The sequence below is a fragment of the Brachyistius frenatus genome, unplaced genomic scaffold (genome assembly GCF_029030835.1).
Source record: "Brachyistius frenatus isolate BFR_SWC_R1_liver_20210118 unplaced genomic scaffold, ASM2903083v1 Contig_438, whole genome shotgun sequence".
Taxonomy (NCBI): Eukaryota; Metazoa; Chordata; class Actinopteri; family Embiotocidae; genus Brachyistius; species Brachyistius frenatus.
Genome location: NW_027211037.1, coordinates 110,863 through 132,069, shown reverse-complemented (window position 1 = coordinate 132,069; position 21,207 = coordinate 110,863). Strand labels below are relative to the sequence as shown.

General features: G+C 37.1%; 1 protein-coding gene across 1 annotated transcript; it reads left to right on the top strand.

Moving 5' to 3' along the window:
- Positions 1-4,617: 4,617 nt before the first annotated feature.
- On the top strand, positions 4,618-13,183 carry blk (BLK proto-oncogene, Src family tyrosine kinase). The gene is made up of 14 exons (XM_069725695.1): positions 4,618-4,849; positions 6,025-6,111; positions 6,275-6,368; positions 6,504-6,534; positions 6,901-6,994; positions 7,092-7,190; positions 7,350-7,453; positions 7,570-7,719; positions 8,206-8,358; positions 8,455-8,634; positions 9,423-9,499; positions 10,688-10,838; positions 11,774-11,905; positions 12,073-13,183. Exons 3-14 carry the CDS (start codon positions 6,276-6,278, stop codon positions 12,273-12,275), a joined length of 1,467 nt encoding a protein of 488 aa, XP_069581796.1. The 5' UTR covers positions 4,618-4,849; positions 6,025-6,111; position 6,275; the 3' UTR covers positions 12,276-13,183.
- The last annotated feature ends 8,024 nt before the right edge of the window (positions 13,184-21,207 follow it).

Below are 21,207 nucleotides of genomic sequence, written 5' to 3'. Positions count from 1 at the left end.
TAGGAAAGCAGCCACAGCAATACTATATATTGACACTATTTTAAATGATTTTTCATCAAGTTTTGCATTGTCATTAGCTGCGCTAAATATCAGTTTAAAGTTGTCTAAGGTCAGTACTATCGGTTTGTTTGCAACAAAAAAATGTATGTAGTTTGGTAGAAAGCTAGATGATAAGCTAATTAAGCTGGCCACATACAGCTATTCTAACTGCTCTGAACCACATATCAACAAACCGCTAATTTATCAGTAACGTTGTACACGAGCTACCTTTATAAACTAGTGCTAAGTTGTCAAAGTTAGTATTAGCAGCTGTTTATTTACCAGCCTTGAAGAAGTGTTTCGAGTTCAGCATCTGTTCACTATCTGTTTAGCCTTACGTGCTAAAGAGAGCTTTCTCCAGGCCTTTCTGTCAGCTTGTGAGGATTTTTTTTTCTGGCCCCTTGTGGCCAAAAATCATGAACAGGTTTAAGAATTTTTGTTTTGTAATTAAATTCAGAGGTAGCATAATTTAAAGGCTTGCACATTCAGACAGGTGACTTCAATTATTCATTACCAATTGGTCCCTCTGTTCAGGTTGAAGGTGGGTGGAGCCATGTTCAGAGTTAGGTGATATAACTAGTCTAAATAGACAATTTAAATGAAAACACTTGTGAAGGTCGAGCATGAGCATTGACCGACAGACTTAAAGGGAATACGTTTGTTCGTTAGCAATGGGTACAGTCTCACTTGTTCTATATTCAAATGTGCAAACTTAATTACAATTTTTTTAAGGTAAAACAGTAAGAAAATTGTCTCAAATGAAGAGTCTGATATAAACTAGTCATGTCAGCGGGTTCAAACTCCTGGCTTCCGACATTAACATGAAAGTAGGTGTGCTGTGAGTATAATGTGACTTTTCATTGAGGAGGAAGTGTGATAAACTGTATTCAGTAAAGACTGTTGCTGAAAGGCAAAACCTGTTAAATTATGAATAACCATTTTCATCAGTTTCTATAAATTAAATTTATTGATATACATCTAATGAAGATTTGTTATAAACTCCTTCCCAAAAAAATGCTGCAGGAGTGTTAAACTTGCTGAGATGAATTTAATCCTCAAATCTTCTGGAAAAGAAAAGAGTTGTTGAGGAAGCACCTGCTTGCTGGCACAGTGATTTCCACGGTAAACACTGGAAGAGTGAGGAACGTCATCCGGAGCACAATAATATGGGGCTTTCCCGCAGCCATGTTTACCTCAGAGCAACTTGCCCCTGGAACAGCTGCAGACTTGCTCCCAACTATATTACAGCATTATCCCTACTGAACATGTATCTTTTAAAGAAAGTGTGACAGGTACCCGATAGGGAAAATGCCGTTTTTGGCACTTGTAGATAACATTATTAGATTGTTTTACAGTAGATATGGAAGTGAGGAAACACAAATAAGAAAATTATACAAGAACAAATAAATATGCAGCCATATTATCCTGCACTTAATTGTCTTTGAATATGGAGGAAACAGTGAATCCCACAAATAAGGCTATAGTACAGTTCCACTAGTTGCACTTGATGAGGGCTGATGCAGGAAAGTATCACCAGGAAAAGTGAAGCTTGTCTAAAACTGATGAACATCCTGGAGGAACAGCACAAGGACCTGCTTAATACATTTGGGGAGCTCAATTGTTCCTTGTTTATTGACAATCACTTTGTCTTTTTATGGCAAATGTAGAAGCGAGACCTTCTCTCACTTGATGTGTGACAGAGGATAGAAAAGGTTCCCACACAGACAGGAAGTCAAAAAGGGGCCTCTTGTGATGTAGAGAGGGATCAAAATTTAGGAAAGTGTGTTGATATGCGCACGTGTGTGTGTGTGTGTGTGTGTGTGTGTGTGTGTGTGTGTGTGTGTGTGTGTGTGTGTGTGTGTGTGTGTGTGTGTGTGTGTGTGTGAATAAATCAAAGCTTTGATAAACTTGAATAAACAAGAACCAACTGCACAGCTTCCCAGAAATATTTAATTTCACACTCTTTTATCATTGTATGCTTTGTCACACACACAAGTATCAAACATGCACATGAGCACATGAATAGACATGTTTGGTCACCTGCAGCGCACACTCACATTAATAATGGGAGTTGAAAGCAGCTTTTGGCAGCATTTATGCTTTTGTCACACAAGTGGTCAGAACTGTATTACTAAAGGAGACCCACGCTCCCTCTCTTTCCCACTGTTGTTCAGGTTATCCTGTGGGGCCACTTATGACCCTTCTGCAGGCAGGATGCAATGTCTGGGGACCCCAACAGAGCTGTACACAAGCATCCGCCAAGCCCTGGGAAGAAAACAAGGGCTGATGGAAAACTAGAAGAAAGGAGTATAAAGAGAAACAGCAGTTAGTAACCAGGACGCACTCAATAACACTCACCATGCACCTGCAGCCTGTGTGTTTGTGCCTCTTTGTGTGTATGTGTGTACAGTGAAGTGAGGTTGTTCCTTCAGAGAACTACAGCACAGCACAGTCCCCACACACAGCACAGGTGGTCCAAACAAAAACCTGTGAAGTGTTGCCCAGAGAGTAATATCCCCACGTTGCGTGTTGTATAAAACCCCCCATAGGAAACAAACACTTCCGGTGCTGTAAGATTTATTGTTCCCTGCACTTACAGGTTACACCATAGCGTGAATGATATCTTCCTCACAAGGCTCTTCGATTCATTCTTCATGATATTTGATAGTAATTTAGCATGCAAAGTGGACACAAAAGGGTCATAATTACTGCTAGATAACTCAAGGACATATTGTTTTGTGCTTATTGTCTTAGTAGCCGATGAAGAGGGGTGAATCCCCTCCTCACCGCATTGAGTGGTGAGAATAGGAAAGACCTGGTTAACTATGTTGTATGGTGTGAAAAACCAAAGCATTGTTATATTTTGATAGATTGATCACCAGCTTGCAATTTTTCCTCCCCCAGAGTGACAGACTTTGCATCTGGATTCACATCTGCACACTGCCCTCTTCACCAGGTATAAAAGCAGTACACAATAAAAAAAATAAATAAAAAAAAATCCCCAACGTTGAACACTCTTTCATTATATGAGGTCATGGTAAAGGTTATACATTTATAGAAATCGGACGACTTTAGAGAAAAACTGTTTAAATGACTTGAAATGGTGTTACCTGAAGGAGAGTCCAGGATTATATCGTGAAACTTTTACACCCTCTAGTGTCAAAAGTGAGGAACTTCAGCAAGAAATAAATAATTCTGCAGGTAGTAAATTCTGAATGATGACTTGAAGTTTATTTTACTAGAGTGAATTCATTGCATCAATACCCAAACACAGATGGATCTGTCTCACATTATATTTTATTCTGGCCATATTTATTTAACCACACCATTAATATATATATATTTTTTTACCATTAGATAACTTTCTGGTGTTGAAATACATTACATTTCATTTAGCTGACGCTTTTATCCAAAGTGACTAACATAAAAATAAACATTCTTTGGCGGTGTTATTGATGATGTTTTTACCTCATAATGACTCTCCCCTTAAAGACAGTATTTTTGCAGCTTTTAATATTTAAAAAGTATATCAGTACATGTATTATTATTGCTGATTCTTGGTCAGGTATTACTTGGTATGAGACTGACACCGTGTGTGCATGTACGTGTGTGTGTGTGTGTGTGTGTGTGTGTGTGTGTGTGTGTGTGTGTGTGTGTGTGTGTGTGTGTGTGTGTGTGTGTGTGTGTGTGTGTAAATATACAGTCTCAGCAGGAAATAAACATGCAGGTAGATATGTAAGTAAATAAAAAAAAATTAAAAGTACAAGGAATAAAAAAAATGGGACAAACATCATTTGCAGATCTGAACAATATGAAGAATGAACATTCACTGCACGAATGATCACCAATAATCACCTCTTGACATAAAAAGCTGTATCATTTAAAGACTTTGCTGTAGTTTTAGCATTTTATAATTCATATTTTATTTCTCAACTTAAATTCAACCTTTGACCTTGCACAGGTAGTTGCACACATACTTCAACATTATTACTCAAGTAGAGCAATTCAAGATTTCAGCTAAAGAGTCCCTCTTCTGGCAAGAATAAGTATTGCTTTACAGTTGTACTGTAAACATGCATTATGATTTGCTCATTTGAAAACATACTGCAGAGAAAAACAGTGACCATAAAGAGGAACAGAAAATAATTTCATGGAAAGCATGTTTCTCATCAGACACACACCGTGTAACCACTTCCCCATTGTAGAGCTTATTTGATATGCTTGGAAATGTGCAATTAAACAAACAAAAAAGATCCCCATCACATAGTAACACAAATCATGGACTGTGCACCACATTTTAAAATACAACCAACTGTACTGTTTAGTAAACCCACCCCTCTTTGTAATTCGATCAATATTAATCAATGGCTGAAGGTAAATTGAATTAATTTCATTCATTAACCAGTTGAACGACTGAAGGCAACTTATTGAAGTTTAAAGATCAGGTGATGTTTGTGCTGTTTTGTCACAGTATATGAGGCAAGGGAGGGTATCATGGGACAAAATAAACAGACAAACTGCTGTCCATTTCCAGTACCAAACTCTGTGTGGTACTCCAGGGGAGGCCCTGTACTTCACTGAGAGAAAGAGAAAGAGAAAGAGAAAGAGAGAGAGAGAGAGAGAGAGAGAGAGAGAGAGAGAGAGAGAGAGAGAGAGAGAGAGAGAGAGAGCACATGTGAGAGAGAAACTTTCCAAACCAAAATGAGCGAATGAGAGTGACACACCGATAAGCATTTTGTTTTTAGTAAGGAACCTGACGACATCACGCATCTGGAGTACTTCTGAAGACACAGCTGGGGACAAGTTCAAGGTATTTATCTGTTGTATGTGAATCTGACAATATAGACTACTGACAGTTGTAATACTGTAGATATCTTAATATTATGATCATAAGATTAACAATCAAGTGTATTTCTATAATGTTTTGAAAGTAAAATCATGAAACACATGGCAGTTTTTCAAGCTTGCCATAAAGAGTAGTTATTGATAACCATTACAGTTATTAATAAAGATTTACAGTAATCCTTTGGCGATAAAAAAAAAACATGTTATAATAGCTACCATAACATTATAAATTAAAAGAAATTCAGACAAAGAAAAATAAAATAAAATTGTGAGGATGAGTGATAAAAGTATTAATCTGTAATGTAAGTAATTTTACTTTTTATCATTACTTCTTCTACATGGAAACAGAATGAAAATACAAGTTTGATTAAAGATTACTGCTCACTGGCCATGTAAATCACAGTTTTATTCGACGTCAAAGGTAAGTTTTGTGTGATTTTATGCCCAAATTAGAGCATGGTCTTTTTTCAATGTAAATTCTCACCCATACATTTAATTTAAGTTTCCTTTAATTAACAACAACAACAACAATAATAATGTGTGACCACATGGTCCAACACTCACACAGGGAGTGGTTGTTAGACATTGATACTCTACAAGTGTTCCCAATTAGACTCACCCATTTACATGTACCATCATCAACTTTAACTTCCGTGATAAACATTAAACCCTTCCAGTTGCCAAATATTCAAATGCTGAAAAGTTGAAATTGCCTCTTAAAACTACTTCAGTACTGTTTGATGTCAATTATGTTTGGTGCCACATTAGTAAGTTTTAACATCTTTTATGAAACAGTCACTTCACATAGATTGAGCAACAGAATGTGCACCCTATTATCGAAAAACATGTTGCTTTCACACTGACTTACTTACATACTTTGTATGTGGTCTACATTTCTACGTAGTTTCTTATCAGTTATTTTTAGCACTTTTATTTCCCCTTCTGTTTTTAACTCTGACATGGCACTTTGACTGTATCTGTGCACATGCAAATGCTAGTGTATAAATTTGTACAAATATTTTCCATTTCCTCTTAATGAATGTCACTTTTTTTGTTGGGCGGGGGCACTGTCAAAAAAACTAAACATTCTCATGAAAGATAATTTCCTGATTTTAAGTGAGTTGGATCCCTTTTTTCTAGCACTGGGCATGAAGTCAGAGAGCAGGCCCTGCAGTGGGAGGAGTAGAGACAAAGGACAGCTTCAGTAAAGCTCATCTGCTTCATCAGGTAAGAGCACAGAAATAAACATGTTGGAACTTTTAGCAGGAACTTGTAGTTGTATGTGTGGGGATACTACATTATGTAACATGTATTGTAGTTTATCAAATATGAAGTAAATCTTGTTAGTTGCATGCAATATAGCTAAAAGAGATTTCGATTGAACATGCAGGATGGGCTGCGCTTGCAGTGGCCAGAAACAGATAAAAGATGAGTTCTACAAAGGAAAACTCAACTCTCGGGCCTCCCACTCTTCAAATCATATAGTAAGTGAAATACTGAAAGCTTTATTTATTTTAACCATAGTACAAAATACAATAACTTACTTAATTACTCGTAATTACTTTATTTACTTGACTTGCTGAACACTGACTCGTACATGATCTTTTCCTGCTGTTTAGGAACGGAGAGGAAACAGTTATTCAGAACATGGTAATTACTTTGCATACTAAATAATAAACTTCTTAGTGGAGAGTAACAGGCCTGCGTTTACTTTGTCAACTATCGCTGTGCAAAGAGATACTACCAGTAAGAAGAGGCTGCATTTAACGATTGAAATCTCAGTTGAATTTCCTCTGTTCTCTTGTGGGAGTAAGATAAGATTGAGAGTAGAGGAAAAACTTTGCAATGTCACAGACATGCTCATTGCAAAGAGAAGAAAAATAATGCAATATCTGACTAAAGCTGGATACATGTCCTGCACGCCATATTAGGAATGCAGTATTATGTCAAACTATAAAGTAACTGCTTCTTGAACTCACTTCTTTTAAAACTGCTTTGTGCTCTACTTTTCTTTAGATGACATCGTGTTTGTGGCACAGCATGATTTCAAAGTGACCAACGACAGTGATCTGCCTTTCAAAAAGGGAGACAAACTTAAAGTTTTGCAAGAGTAAGTCTCATCCTGATCCCTAAAGTAGCAAGACGCATTACACAATGCTTTTAACCTGAGAGATTGAAATAATCTGCCATGTCTGTGTTGTTTGTAGAAATGGAGAATGGTGGCTGGCGAAGTCGATGACGACCGGAGAGGAGGGCTTGATACCGTGTAATTATGTAGCCAGAGCAGATACACTGGAGGTGGAAAAGTAAGCATCAGTTTCAAACACAGCACAACATATTATTCAATAAAATGTGGCACTGCAAAAAAAATGTATGGATTATTTATCATATAAGTTTTTGTTTATTATATGATCATTTTCTGAAAAGGTTACATAAAGTGTGTTTTGTGTTGCTCTGTCCTGCAGGTGGTTTTTTAAGGATTTGAGTAGGAAAGAGACTGAACGACTCCTTTCAGCCACTGGAAATAAACCGGGGAGTTTTCTAGTTCGAGAGAGTGAGACCTGTAAAGGTGACGGCCATCAGTCTGTTTCTGTGATCTCAGGGATGCATATTCAGAAACATATGAACATGTCTAGACTCAAATTGGTTAATACATAACTGTAAACTGTATTTATCTTCCTTTAGGGTCCTTCTCTCTGTCGGTCAGAGATGAAATGCCAGAACAAGCAAATGTGGTAAAACACTACAAGATTCGCTGTCTGGACAAAGGTGGCTACTACATCTCCCCCTCCAACATGTTCCCATCCCTACAGGAGTTGGTTAAGTACTACAGTCGTAAGTATTAACCACAGATTCATCATATCCACCTGCAAAAGTGTTTGTTTGTTTTTTAATATTATTAAAAAGAGGTGAATTTATGTAAAGATTTGTACGTTGTCTGGTCAATAATTATAAATCTTTAATAAAGCATTTATTTGGACTCAGATTTCACTTCACTGCTCTAAATTACAAGTACAAAAAAATAATTACAATACATCTGCACCTGAAGTAAAGGGGGAAGATAGACCCATGTGCATTTCCTGTGTGAGAGGAGTGATAGTCTATCAACCCCTGTAACTAAACCACAAGATAAGAAGGCCAAATCTTGAGAATGGCTGCAAATGCAATGCAACATATGAGAAAGAGGTACACGCAAAGCAAGCACAAAAAAGAGATGATTTAAGGACCCCGTGCTGCTTCTGTGACTAAATTTATCACATTGGCAGAGAGAGAGGTAAAAATTTTGTTCATAATATTTGAGCGTGTCATATTTGGGTGCAGGCACAGCAGATGGTTTGTGTCAGCGGCTGTATGCTCCTTGTAAGGCTAAACCACCTCAGCCGCCGTGGGCACAAGATCAATGGGAGATTCCCCGAGAGACACTGAAGATGGTAAAGAAACTGGGAGCCGGGCAGTTTGGAGAAGTGTGGATGGGTAAGAGGAAGCTACCTGTTAAGCCATTGATTGGAGACATCTTATAAACCGAGACGTTAGAGTGAATGAGGCATCCTGTTTGAATTACTACTGCAGGTTACTACAAGAACAGCCAGAAAGTTGCTATTAAGACCTTAAAGGAGGGAACTATGGAGCCAGAGGCCTTCCTTCAGGAGGCCAACCTGATGAAGCAGCTGCAGCATGCACGACTGGTGCGCCTCCATGCCGTGGTCACTAAGGAGCCCATTCTCATTGTCACCGAATTCATGATCAATGGTAAGAAAAATGAAAAAAAAAAAAAAAAAAAAGACAGAGAGGAAGGGTTGCTGATGATTGAACAGCAACAGCATTGAACCAATGAGGGGTGATAAACTGTGCTATAAATAGGCTTATAACTTTTTCATTAAAGATAAATCTAGAAAAGTATTTAAATCAATTAATCATTTAGTCATTTATGTCAGAAAATAGTAAAAAAAAAAAAAAAAAAAAAAAAAAATCTGTTGTCATGTTTGTCCAACAAGCAGTCAAAAACAAAACAGAAGTGGAGAAACGAAAAAAAAGAAAAAAAATCCTCACATTTGAGACGCATGGTTATTCAGTGTTTTGAACAAATAATTTTCTGTTCATAAAATATTTGAAAAATTGATGCAGACCAGCTCTTGAGAAATTTGCAAAGGTGAGAAAACTATTTACAGACTTTGTTTAATAAACTAAAGACTGCTCACTGACTAAAGCACATAATGAAGTGGAAAAAATTAATACACTTATACAACATAATACAATCAAACCAAAGGAAATTAAAACTGCATTTGTAAGGCTTATCGCATTACACCGGACGTGTGTTTGTGGTATTATGTTTAACTGCTAGGGACCTAAAAGCAATGACCTTACCTACAACTGCAGCTTCATGTGAATTTTGGCTGCTTTCACTATGGGATGATCAAATGTCACGATTCTGTGTGATTGTAAGCAACAGTTTCTATGAAATGAAAACAATTTCCGATTCAAAATGTTAGCTTTCATTTTGTGTTCTAATAAAATTGCACTTCCCCTTTTATTCACAGGATGTCTTTTGGACTTTCTAAAAACAGACGAAGGAAGGACGCTGAAGTTAAATAAGCTGATCGACATGTCAGCACAGGTGAGAAACAGTTTCAATGATGTCAACGAGAATCATGTCCTGGATGTGACATTTTCTTGACAATGATATATATCTCTCTGATATAATGAAAGATGTATCTCAAAGTTAGCTAGAATTATTTTGTCTCCCTGCTGCTGCTTTTGTTTGTGACAGTAGGACATTAGAAGGTAGATAAAGAGAAGGCCGTTTACAATCCTCCGTCAAAAACAACATCAGCTGCCCTCATAGTTTATTTATACACACTAGCTGCTCTACAGTAACACTCTGAATGTCTCTTGTAGTATACGCTTTGGCGGCAGTCGTGACGTGAACACACATGGAAACTGTAAGCAGTAGCTATGTGGTTTCTGTGGTAGAGCCTCCACTCATCTGGCTTGAAAGTCTCGCCCTACGTCAATTATTAACATCCGGACAGGAAGTCATGCTGTTTTTCCATCCACACTGAGAAGTCTTTTGCCCCTTCAAAAAACGTTTCGACTTCCTGAGAGTTAGCATATCTTGTTAAACCCACTTTGCTGCCATTATCTTACATGTAAACGCAATATTTACACATACTGTATGTGTACTGTAGCAGCACTACTCCATGTGCTGAGCTAAGAGCACACTAATCAGGGAAAACAGACAAATACTGTACGGTACAAATTAAGAATTTTGATCTTGATATTTTACTTTTTGCCAATATCAAAGCTGCCAATATTTTCCAACTCTTTTGCCTGATGCTGATACTGATATAGGCGACATACTTCTTTTTTTTTTCAATTGCAGAGAATATCCAGTCTCTCCGACAAGAGATTGAACAAATCATTTGCCTATATTATTGTGACAGTCCACTGGCAGATGCAGACATAATATAATATGCTTTTCAAGATGTACTGGGCAAAACAAGAAAACTACTTTACTTGAGGTTGTGCAAAACATCTTATTTATTTCTATGTAAAAATAATTTTCACAGAAAACTGCAAGAATATTCCTACTTAAACTTGTATGATTCTGAGACAATAATTGCAAATAGTAGCTTCCGCTATCTGTATCGGACACTTCATACATAAAAAAAACCCCACACTGCAGACATATTGTTTGCACCCTCTTTCACACGCCACACAGATTAAAAATCCTGTTTTGGGAATTTATATTTCAGCTGAATGTTTTACAGTAGTAGTGTTTTGAATTATCCTCTCTTAATGACAGATAGCTGAAGGCATGGCGTACATTGAGAAGAAGAACTACATCCACAGGGACGTGCGTGCTGCTAACATACTGGTCAATGAGACGCTGCACTGCAAGATAGCAGACTTTGGCCTGGCCAGAATAATCGAGTCAGAGTACACAGCTCAAGAAGGTGGAGTATGGCCAGTGTTTTTCCATAAAATCCATAATCAGGATTTTAGATACACTCGATTCATTCAGTTCAAATCTCCCAGTAGCCTTTACCCATTTCAGACAATTTTAATGCTAAAGATCCTAAAATGAATAAGGGAGGGGGCAAACAAATCCATGTATTGTATTGCAATATTTTGCATTGCAATGTTGTATAGATACAGGGTCCAAATAATTGATATTATATTGTGGTAATAAGTACATAAATTTGGGTGCATACAACATTTATAACATGCTTTTAAGGCTGCTTTGTCTTTCTGCTTGAATATCACATTTTTCTGCAAAAAAAAAAAAAAAAAAAAATTAAAATGAGATGAAAAGACAAAAACCTTTATGTTATCAGATGAAACAGATGGTGACAAAATTTCCTTTTGGGGACATATTTACAGAGGAAAAAAATGCAAATAAATTGCAGTATATCTCAATATATGTCATTGAAAACCTTAGCACGTTGCAATGTGTTTAACATTACAATAATATTGTGTCATAACTTATCGTTTTGAAGTATTGTGCTAATATTCTACAGTCGGGCTGGGTTTATATTGTGATAGCAATATATTTGGTGATATAGTACATTCCTAGGAAATTTTGTTTAAAGTTTGCTGAATCCAGTGAATTAAAAACTCATAAATGTATTGTACTGATGCAAAACTCATGTAAATTCATATTGTCCTCAAAAACAAAAAACACAACCTGAGACATTCTGGAGATAGACACCTCTGTTAACTCTCTAATGACAATCATATTACTGTTATTTCTGGGTGTATCTTAACACCTATTATGTCACTTTAAGAGTAACAAACAAGACAGTCACACACAGACCGCCGCATTGTTTACAATCCCCATTCAATAACGCATTTTCCCTCCTCTTTCTCTCACCCTCTTTCTGATAATTAGGTGCTAAATTTCCCATTAAATGGACAGCTCCAGAAGCCATCAACTTTGGCACATTCAGCATCAAATCCGATGTGTGGTCCTTTGGGATCCTCCTGACAGAAATAGTTACCTATGGAAGAATACCTTACCCAGGTACAGAACATTAGAAATAACCACATACATACTTTAATGTTGTGATATTGTACAGAAACCAGCTCAAATGTTGCATGGCTATATTAAAAGCTGAAATGATTACAAAATACGTTCACTAAAAGTCTATTAAAACCCAATCTGCATACATTGTATTTTTCTTAAATCAGGAATGACCAACCCAGAGGTGATCAGGAGCCTGGACAGGTCGTACAGGATGCCATGTCCGGACGGCTGTCCTGAGGAACTCTACGATATCATGATGATGTGCTGGAAGGAGAAGCCTGATGACCGGCCCACTTTCGAATTTCTGAAGAACACTCTGAATGACTTCTTTATTGCCACAGAGGGGCAATACGAGATGCAGCCGTGATTACACAAAAAAATTAAATGCTTCCTGTTTAATAACCTAAAGAAAACAAAATATTCTGCAGAGATATGTGACACTTCAATGGATGGACGATCAACCAAACATCTTCTTTGGGACTAATTCTAATTTATTTTTATTTTTTTAACAATTCAAATGGATACATTTTTTACGCCTACCTTCTGAACGAATGTAAAAGCTATTTGTGGCTTCTTCTGTCGGATATGAGCGTCTAAAACATGTCAGAAATTCATCACAGCCTTAAATTTGGCTTTGACAGCTCTTATTCTTGATGGCAGTCATGGAGTCTCAGGAGCCGTATTAGGACTTACACGAGGGTTAACAGTCTGTGGACTCGGGGAAGTCAGCAAAGGTAAAGTTACAGATTAAACATTCGCTGGGTAAAAGAAAAAAAATCAAACAACCTGAGATTACATGCACAATATTTTGCACTTTTTTTTCCTTTTAATTTCTTCAGTCATTCAGCAGATATGTAAAAAAAATAAGGGCCTTGCAAAAGAGACATTTCTCCTGCATATGTTTTATTGTAAATACAAATATTTACATTATTTAGAAATGTGGTTCATTTGTGTATTTTCTTGCAGTTGTTTTAATCCTAGTGCCATAAAAGGTTCTTCACTTTAATGTGACAATAACTTTTTACATTTTGGCATTTGAAATAGTGATTGCATAAATTATCATAAAGTGGTTAATTTGTTGTCATGCACTTTGTACACTTAAACTTTATGAGGGTGAGGTTTTTATAGAATTTTATGCCCAACAGTTTTAGCTTTTCAACGGTATTAGATTATAAATACGACGGCACTCTGAATGAAACACGAATAAAGAGGGTTTGCACGCACAGGATGTCTCACACAAACATGATAATCACACATCATTATTTTTGCTTGTAAACCAAATGGAAACCTTTGACTAATTTTAAACAAATCAAAAAAATAAATAAATAATTGAAACTGCAACAGTACAATGAAGGAGCCCAAACAACCGTGACCTCCAAAAAATGTTTACCTCAATTCTGAGTGAGCGAGACTATAGTAACACAGGAAGTCTTTACAAGCAACTAACCCGACCAGATTATAACGGTTTTGATCCTCAGACTAAACCCTCTCACGGGGGCCCAGGCATTATCTTGAAGATAAGAGCGGCATGGGGGTGGCAGCCAGGGGTTAAACACTGCCATTTCCTAAATGGACAGGAAACAGGAAGTGTGAGTCAACATTCCTCAAATGCCACACAGAGAGAACACCCTCACATGCCAAATTGGTTGAGGTTTTCACATATTTTACTGCTAAAATAACATCTCTATGGTATTTGATGGTTGAAAGGCATTATGAGGAACGTGCATTCTTGTTTTGTTTTTGTCCTTGGTGTTTCATGAAGCACTTTTGAATTGTGAGGGAAAGAGAGACTTTTAATGAAATCTAATATGACGGCGAATAAGATGGGGAAAACAACTAAAACAATTTTTTTTTAACGAAATCTTAATCAAGCAGCAGCACACACAAATGCACACAAGAAATGTCATCATCATGCTGAGGCTTATCTGCCATAAATTGTATCTTATGAACCACTGGCCACTTTTCATGTTGCATCATCAAAACCGCCTGTAAAAGCGACTCAAAATGTTTCAGTATGCATGTGCACGCGGTTCACTTTAAAAATATACATTAAACTTCAACCTTGGAGAATTTCCAAGTGAGACAACAACTAGAGGGGCTGTCTCGACAGAAAGTGCCAAATTTGTAATGTCCTATCGGATGCATTACTTCCATTAAATGCATCCCAGCGTCGGACAGGTGCCAAATCTGCAATCTCTAGATCAATCTTTCTTATGATTGCAAGCAAGAATGCAAGGAGGTTTAATGGCAGCTTGGGCTGTTTAACGCAAGTGGTGTCTTGGTAATATCTTGTTTATCTTATTTAATTATGAAAATTAATCATTCTCCATGAGTAGATGGCTCATTTTCCCTTCTGGACAATGCAAATCAAATGTAACCACACAAATATTTTCAAATTTAAAAATGTGAAAGTAAAAGTGTAAAAGCTGAAAGCAGGACGCGCACAGTGCCGCTATTATACTCTTGTTACCCTGCAGAGGTCAGTGTCACACAGCATGACAGTCTGTAACGTACTCGTCATGTATGGTAAGCAAGGTTGTGTGCAGACAGGAGATTATGCAATTTAGGGTGTTATTCATGGTGTATTGGAGAGCCCGGTTTATTTCACTTAAAAAATAAAAAATAAATCCGTAAGACTTATCATAAAAATTTTGATTTATACAATGTCAACAATTAGTGTTTTTCTTTATTCATAGAAAATAAATGCTTACTGTTGTGTACTGGAAGTATCTTTTAACTTTCCCTGAGGTGTTTTTTTTCGTAAATACTAAGGATGGAAGATTATCTTTCTCTCTCCAGCAGGAAAATAGCAGCCTTCAAAATACTGCACATACTGCACACAGATAGCTATGGTTTCTAACCACCAGCCACCCTGTCACGCACTGATCCTATCACATCCTATCTGTATTTATCTAGTCTTTATCTCTCTAATAGTCTGGCTTTCTTTGCATCTAAAAGCAGAAGTGTTTTTGGTGTTGAAAGACATTTAAAAGAGGCAGATGATCTTAGTTTTAAAAAGTTTGTTGAACTGAGAAGCTTAACAAGAAGTTATGATGATGTGAAATATTTATTAAACTATTGCATTACTCTAATTTCATGTTTTTTCTTTTCACACCTTTATTATTTCAGGCATTTTCCTTTGATGATTTTGCAGCATAACCAAATGAAGTTGGATCAGCGATGGATAATCTGTCAAACATTCTAATAATCCATTTTTGGAGCATGAGCTGAAATATTTTCATTCCATAATTCAGTACAAGATACTATTGAAGTTATGAAATGCAGCTAACATTTGATTACTGTTTTGAAATGGTACCCAACAGGCACAGGTGATAATAACATCAGTCTGTCAGCTGATGAATTGAAGGAACTATCATGAACAAAGTCTCACACTGTAGAATGATTGATAAGAGGTTTTACCTTGAAATGAGACATGATCTTAACAAAACATGAAGAGACACGTGGGGTAAAGGTTGTTAAGGCCAAACCGTCCTCTCCCCTCCTTTAATGACAGGAGATGGCGGCTCGTACACAGATTAATGAGGGATCCCTGCAGAAGGCAACACATCATTAACATTTTATGAGGATGACTCCCGCACGTTTTAAAAAAACGAGCACATCAGTACAGATGAAAAGAGATGTGCTTTCATCTTCCAATGATGTTTTCAGTGGTGTTCAGTTGGCATTATGCGTCTCAAACATGTTTCCTCTCCTGGGCTTTGATGTCATTAAATGAATGGAATCCATCGATCAAGTGTTTGGTCCAATAGATGTGAAGGCTCTTGAAACAATGACAGATATCCACAAAACATAAATGAGCACTTTAGAAAGAAGATACCCAAAACAGCCGGACAATGGAGAAGGATTCTTCTGCAGGGGAAATTTTTTTTTTGGTATAACGTCATTCATGAATTTAATTTGAACTAAAATACATTACAAACACAATTTGTGTTCTCTGACTAAAACTATGAAAAAAGAGCAGAACTAATCCCTCTCTTATTCAGGAGACAGCCTAATTCTTTGAATTCTTAACTTTAAGCTTTATTTCCTTAGTTTTTGAATCAGTGTCAGCTCTCTTCTGTTTCAGAACAAATCTATAAAACTTGCCTTGAACAAATAATGTTTAATTCAAGATGAGCTGCAAACAGTACAAGAGTAATTTATGGTGTAAGAGTTTCTAAAAGACTAATCGATCTAATAAGATGTCTCTCTTAATCCATTTACAGTACACAATAATGAAGCCATTATGGGAACATCAGTCAATAAAGAAGATGTTCACAATGGTTATGTTGTGCCCTTTCTGTTTCTGGAGAGTAACATTAGACTTATATAATTATCGAGTGGCCAGAGAGCCCATTATTATGACAAAGTTTGTAATACTGCCGTCAGTCCAATAAAGGATGCCATGTTGTTGCATGTTTTGCCTTACCAAAGTGTGAAAATGCATTCAGTCTGTGTAGGGAGGCGTTGTGGTGGTGGGTGGATGGAGCAAACACAGGGCTTTCACCGACCGGTGTTCGAGTCTGTGAGAAAGCAAAAGTAAATGTGAATTGGACTTACTTACATAACATAACATATGTAACTTACATATCATATGTTAAGTAACTTACATGATGTACTCAATGTTAATAATAAAATATTGAAACATATTTTCAACCCAAAACATGATCTTTTCCTTAAATAACTAACACAATTTTGGACTGTGTCATATTTCACCAAAACCACAATTTTTTTTCCAAAACCTAATCACTTGGTTTTGGTACCTAAACCACATGTATGTGTTTTTCACAGGCGAGGCAAAACTTGACTCTGACGAAGTATTGTTTCACAGACTGACCTTTGCATGCTTTCCCATGATATCGGGTTGTACCAGACACACTGCTGCTAAAGGGGATAATTTGTCACTAATGTGTTTAGTGCTTGTTCCACTACATCCAAAGGGCAGAATATTAATTAGTACTACTTTAATTACAATTAGGGAAATACGGGACAGATAAATAATCAATACATGATGATAACAATTTGAAATCAGATTGGCCAAATCATCAGAATTTACTACAGATACACCAGTAATTGGGAAAACTTAAATCAGATTTGTCAAATTTATACCCCTGATATACAAAATCATCAACAAATGTAGCTCATGATTATGGAATAAATATTCAAGTGTTCCACTCTTAAATATATTCCCATTATTCCCATTACATTTCAGTCACTTCTGCACTGTTCATGAACTCCCTTGGAAATCAATACACAATGAGAGAGTCCACCAAAGTTCTGCCTGGAATCCATTAGGCTGGTGGCCATCAAACAAAATCTGAATGTTTTTCAGTTTTAGTAAGCTAGTAAGATTACTGTCATGCACAGTAAAACCATATGGCATATACAGATGTTCTCGTTGACATCAGCGTCCTTGAAGAAGACATTTCCTGATCATCTGCAGCAAAGAAAACATTTTTTTTCTGGCAAGTCATTATTGTGCTGAGCATAAAACAAAAGAAAAAGAGCTGAGAGGAGAGCAGTTATTACTTGGCTTATGTTGTATAGATCTATACAATAGGCTGATTCCTGTTTTTCTACCCAAAATGCAGCCGTAATGCAGAGGCCACTAGTGCTAATGGAATTTCCTCTGATGAAGCCAATACAAAATAAATACGCACACAGGGGTAAAATTTGTGAATGTCTGCTTTCTTTCTTTGAATTAATTGGGAAAGGTTTTGGAAACCATCTGCTAGATTGATATTTTCTCTTGATATATGAGTCTTATGTCAATTAATTTACTATAACCAACTGTAAAGCCACGAGGTAGCAAGAACTGCCACACACACCCCCAAATGTATCTGGTAATTGACCACCATGGTTGTGCTCAATGATGAGTCAAGGGCACCGGTAACTACGGGGAAATTTAATTATATGTGCGCTGGTGCAGTAACACGTACTGAAGGATCCTGCTGGCCTACGCAGTGTAGGCTGAAATGTGACCATTCGGTGTTCTCGTAGAGTTTCTGTCTGCACTGTTAAGTGTTAGAAAGTACAATTAGTTTTGAGAAGAGTCACTCATGAGGAATCAGAATAATGAATTAATGCTGGTATGAGGGGGAGCATCAAGCCCTCAGCTAAATGAACTTAGTATAATCACATAAACCTTTCAGTGGTCAGTAAAACCCTCACACAGCTGCAGGCTTACATATCACATGATATATTGTGTCGTGGACATATGGGTCTTTTGTTAGCTCACCAAAAAAAAAAAAACAGCTCATCAGCCCTGATCAGTATGCAGCACTGTGCTCCTGCCCATCCTTCACATCACTGCTGCCACCATATCTGTTCTCCTGGATGGTTTTTTTATGTACAAAAAGTCAATGTAAATATTCATATATGTGGCTTTGACCTTGGGTGACTGTGTCTTATTACACTTCTTCTATCTGTCTGGTTTTACATTCACTGTCAAAAAGGGGAAAATCAAGAAGAAAACAATGTAAAGCTGGAGGCCAGGAGCTCTGTCAACACTGGGTCCAAAGAAAAAGACAGAAGAAGGAAAGTTTATACAATATTCATGCGTTGTATACAGTATTAATGTGCACTATACTATCGGAGGTATACAGAGTGCTTTTATAATGTCACTTTACTAAATGGTCATAAATGTGTTACATAAATGGTTCATACTTAAGCCAAAAAGCTCTTTGACTTTGTTAGGTGTCATTATTTATAATATATTTCCAATCTTACACTATAAGTACCCGAGAGCCATCAGCAGGATGGACAAAATGAACTGTAAAGAGCCCATGCCTGTTGTTAAATGTTTTGGCTTTCTCATTACTTATAAAGTTCTTTTACTGGGCACTGAACACCAGGCAATTAACATCTAGAGTCCTCTTTGTATAGGTGAAGCTATTTTTAGAACTTTTTAACCCCAGATCTAGAAAAAAAAGAAAAGGATCTAGTTTTCAGAATGAAATGGTGACTGAACAATACAGAGGAAAATGCAAAGTTGAAGAGCAGGGAGAGGGGATAAATACGGTTCAAAACCCAGGAGAGGTTTGAAAGTGACCTTCAGCTTTTTTTTTTAAAAGGTCCTCTGCACTTTAACTTTCTTAATGCATTCATTAAAACAGCTTTTTTCTTTTTTTTTCATACAATTATTTCTGTGTTACAGCATTTGAGATTAACAGTCCAGTAAAGTGAAGGTGACACAGACTGATAGATTTAATCCAACAAGTTCTGTCAGTGTGACAGTGAGAAGTGAGTCATGTTGACTTTACCACCAATTTTACAGGAGACTTCTTCTTTTCTCTGGATGTCTGACAAGTTTAGAGTGTAGACAGACAATAGCCAGCAGTACATTTAACTAGCAAGCACACACACACACACACACACACACACACACACACACACACACACACACACACACACACACACACACACACACACACACACACACACACACACACACACACACACACACACACACACACACACAAATACAAATACGCTATTGATGGATCATTACATCTTCTAGGGAAATATAATTGTGACAATATTTCCTTGTCTATAATCAATAGAGGTAAATGACTTCAAATTAAAACTCTGTTCAAATTAACACATTGGGGACATTAAGCCATTGAATGGGTGTTTGAGCTCATTTGACGGGGCTGTGGGGGAACATCGGACAAGAAATAATGGGAAAATAATGAAGGAGATAAAAGCTAAATGTTCAAGGATTTAACGAGGTATCGGTTCATTTCTTTCTTTTTTATATCACCTGCACATAAACCTCAATAACAACAAGAGGTATCTGTGCAACAAAACCTCTAGCATGTCTACATTTAAAGCACATGACAGTTAAACCAACAAACGTTGACTTGTGTATTTCAATATTCCAAAAGTGCCTTTGTTACCGGCAGTTGATACTGATATTATATCACACAAATCATCAGTGCTCTCACACTGGGAGTGAAAATCCATCCAATTACGGTGAACTGTGCATTTGAGGCTCACAGCTTGAATTTATTTCGTATGATTTTACCCAATTACACAGAGAGTAAAAGCACCCTCTCCCTTATGGAATAAACAGCAGATCAACAGGGGCTACCGGTGCAGCTGGGCAATTATATTGGAAAACAAACAACTCGGTTCAAAATTAGAATAAATCTGGATCACATAAAGTGAAGTGCAGCGCAATTTGTGCTGCTCTGCAAAATTAACAACCCATCAGTCTGAGTAGTGCTTGTGTGGATTGTTTTTCTTCATTAATTCATCATAAGACATACATTGTTTTCCTTATTTTCTGATTGAAGCTTCTGTTGCCTTTCCAGTGTTCTCAACTTTAAACCCTGTGTAAACTCAACCTGTAATTCCCACTTGAATCTGCAGACCAGGCTTTTGATCGAGCTGGATCGTAATATGACTTCAGAAAAAGTTACCTCTCAGATGACAGATTTATTGTGATGAAGAAAAATGTGGGGAAAAACAGAAGCAGAAGGATGTCCCCTCCATTTTGTATCTTCCTCAATTAATGCATGATGCCTTTTTCACAGTGATATATAGAAGGAGATGATCAACAATGATAGAGCGGCTTGTCACTTTAACCCGAGAAGTTGTATTTCAACAAGTCGTCTTGTGACTTCGTTTTGCTGGACAAACATGTGACCGAACGATTAAAAAAAAATTCAAAATAGTGAAATCCTGCTCAGCAGGTTAACTTGCAGTGAAACAAGCAGCTGCAATTAAAACCTTGTCAACTGTAAAATAACATTTACACTGAAAAGAACTCAGTTGACTTTTGTTTTACAGTTAAGCTCAATAAATACCTAGGAAGAGGTCAAGGTTGATGCCCAAGTTGCAAAGGAAAAACAACAGTTAGTCTTCTTATGGGGACCTGATTTTCACAATTAAACCTCCATATTCACAATGACTTTCAGTCTAGTGAAACTCAAAAGATTACAGTCAAAACAGTAACTGCTAACCCACAATAAAGCCACATTTCAGTACCTTGAAAAAGCTCTTAGATAAATGCCACAGAAATGTCAGCTACAAATAGACAGCTGTCATGGTAACTCCGATACCTTATATCAGGTTTAAATATGATACCCCCCCCCCCCCCGCCCATCCACCCACAAAAGCCTCTGTCTGCTCCATCTCAGTGAATTGGTGAGCACACAGAAGCCATGGCAACACCTTAGAGGGAGGAAAGCAATATCTGCTGGACCACTAAAGGGTTTTGAGTGATTCATGCAGTTGAAAGAGACTTGAAGAAGTTTTGAAAAGGAGCAACACACTTCAGGGTTGTTTTGCTTCTT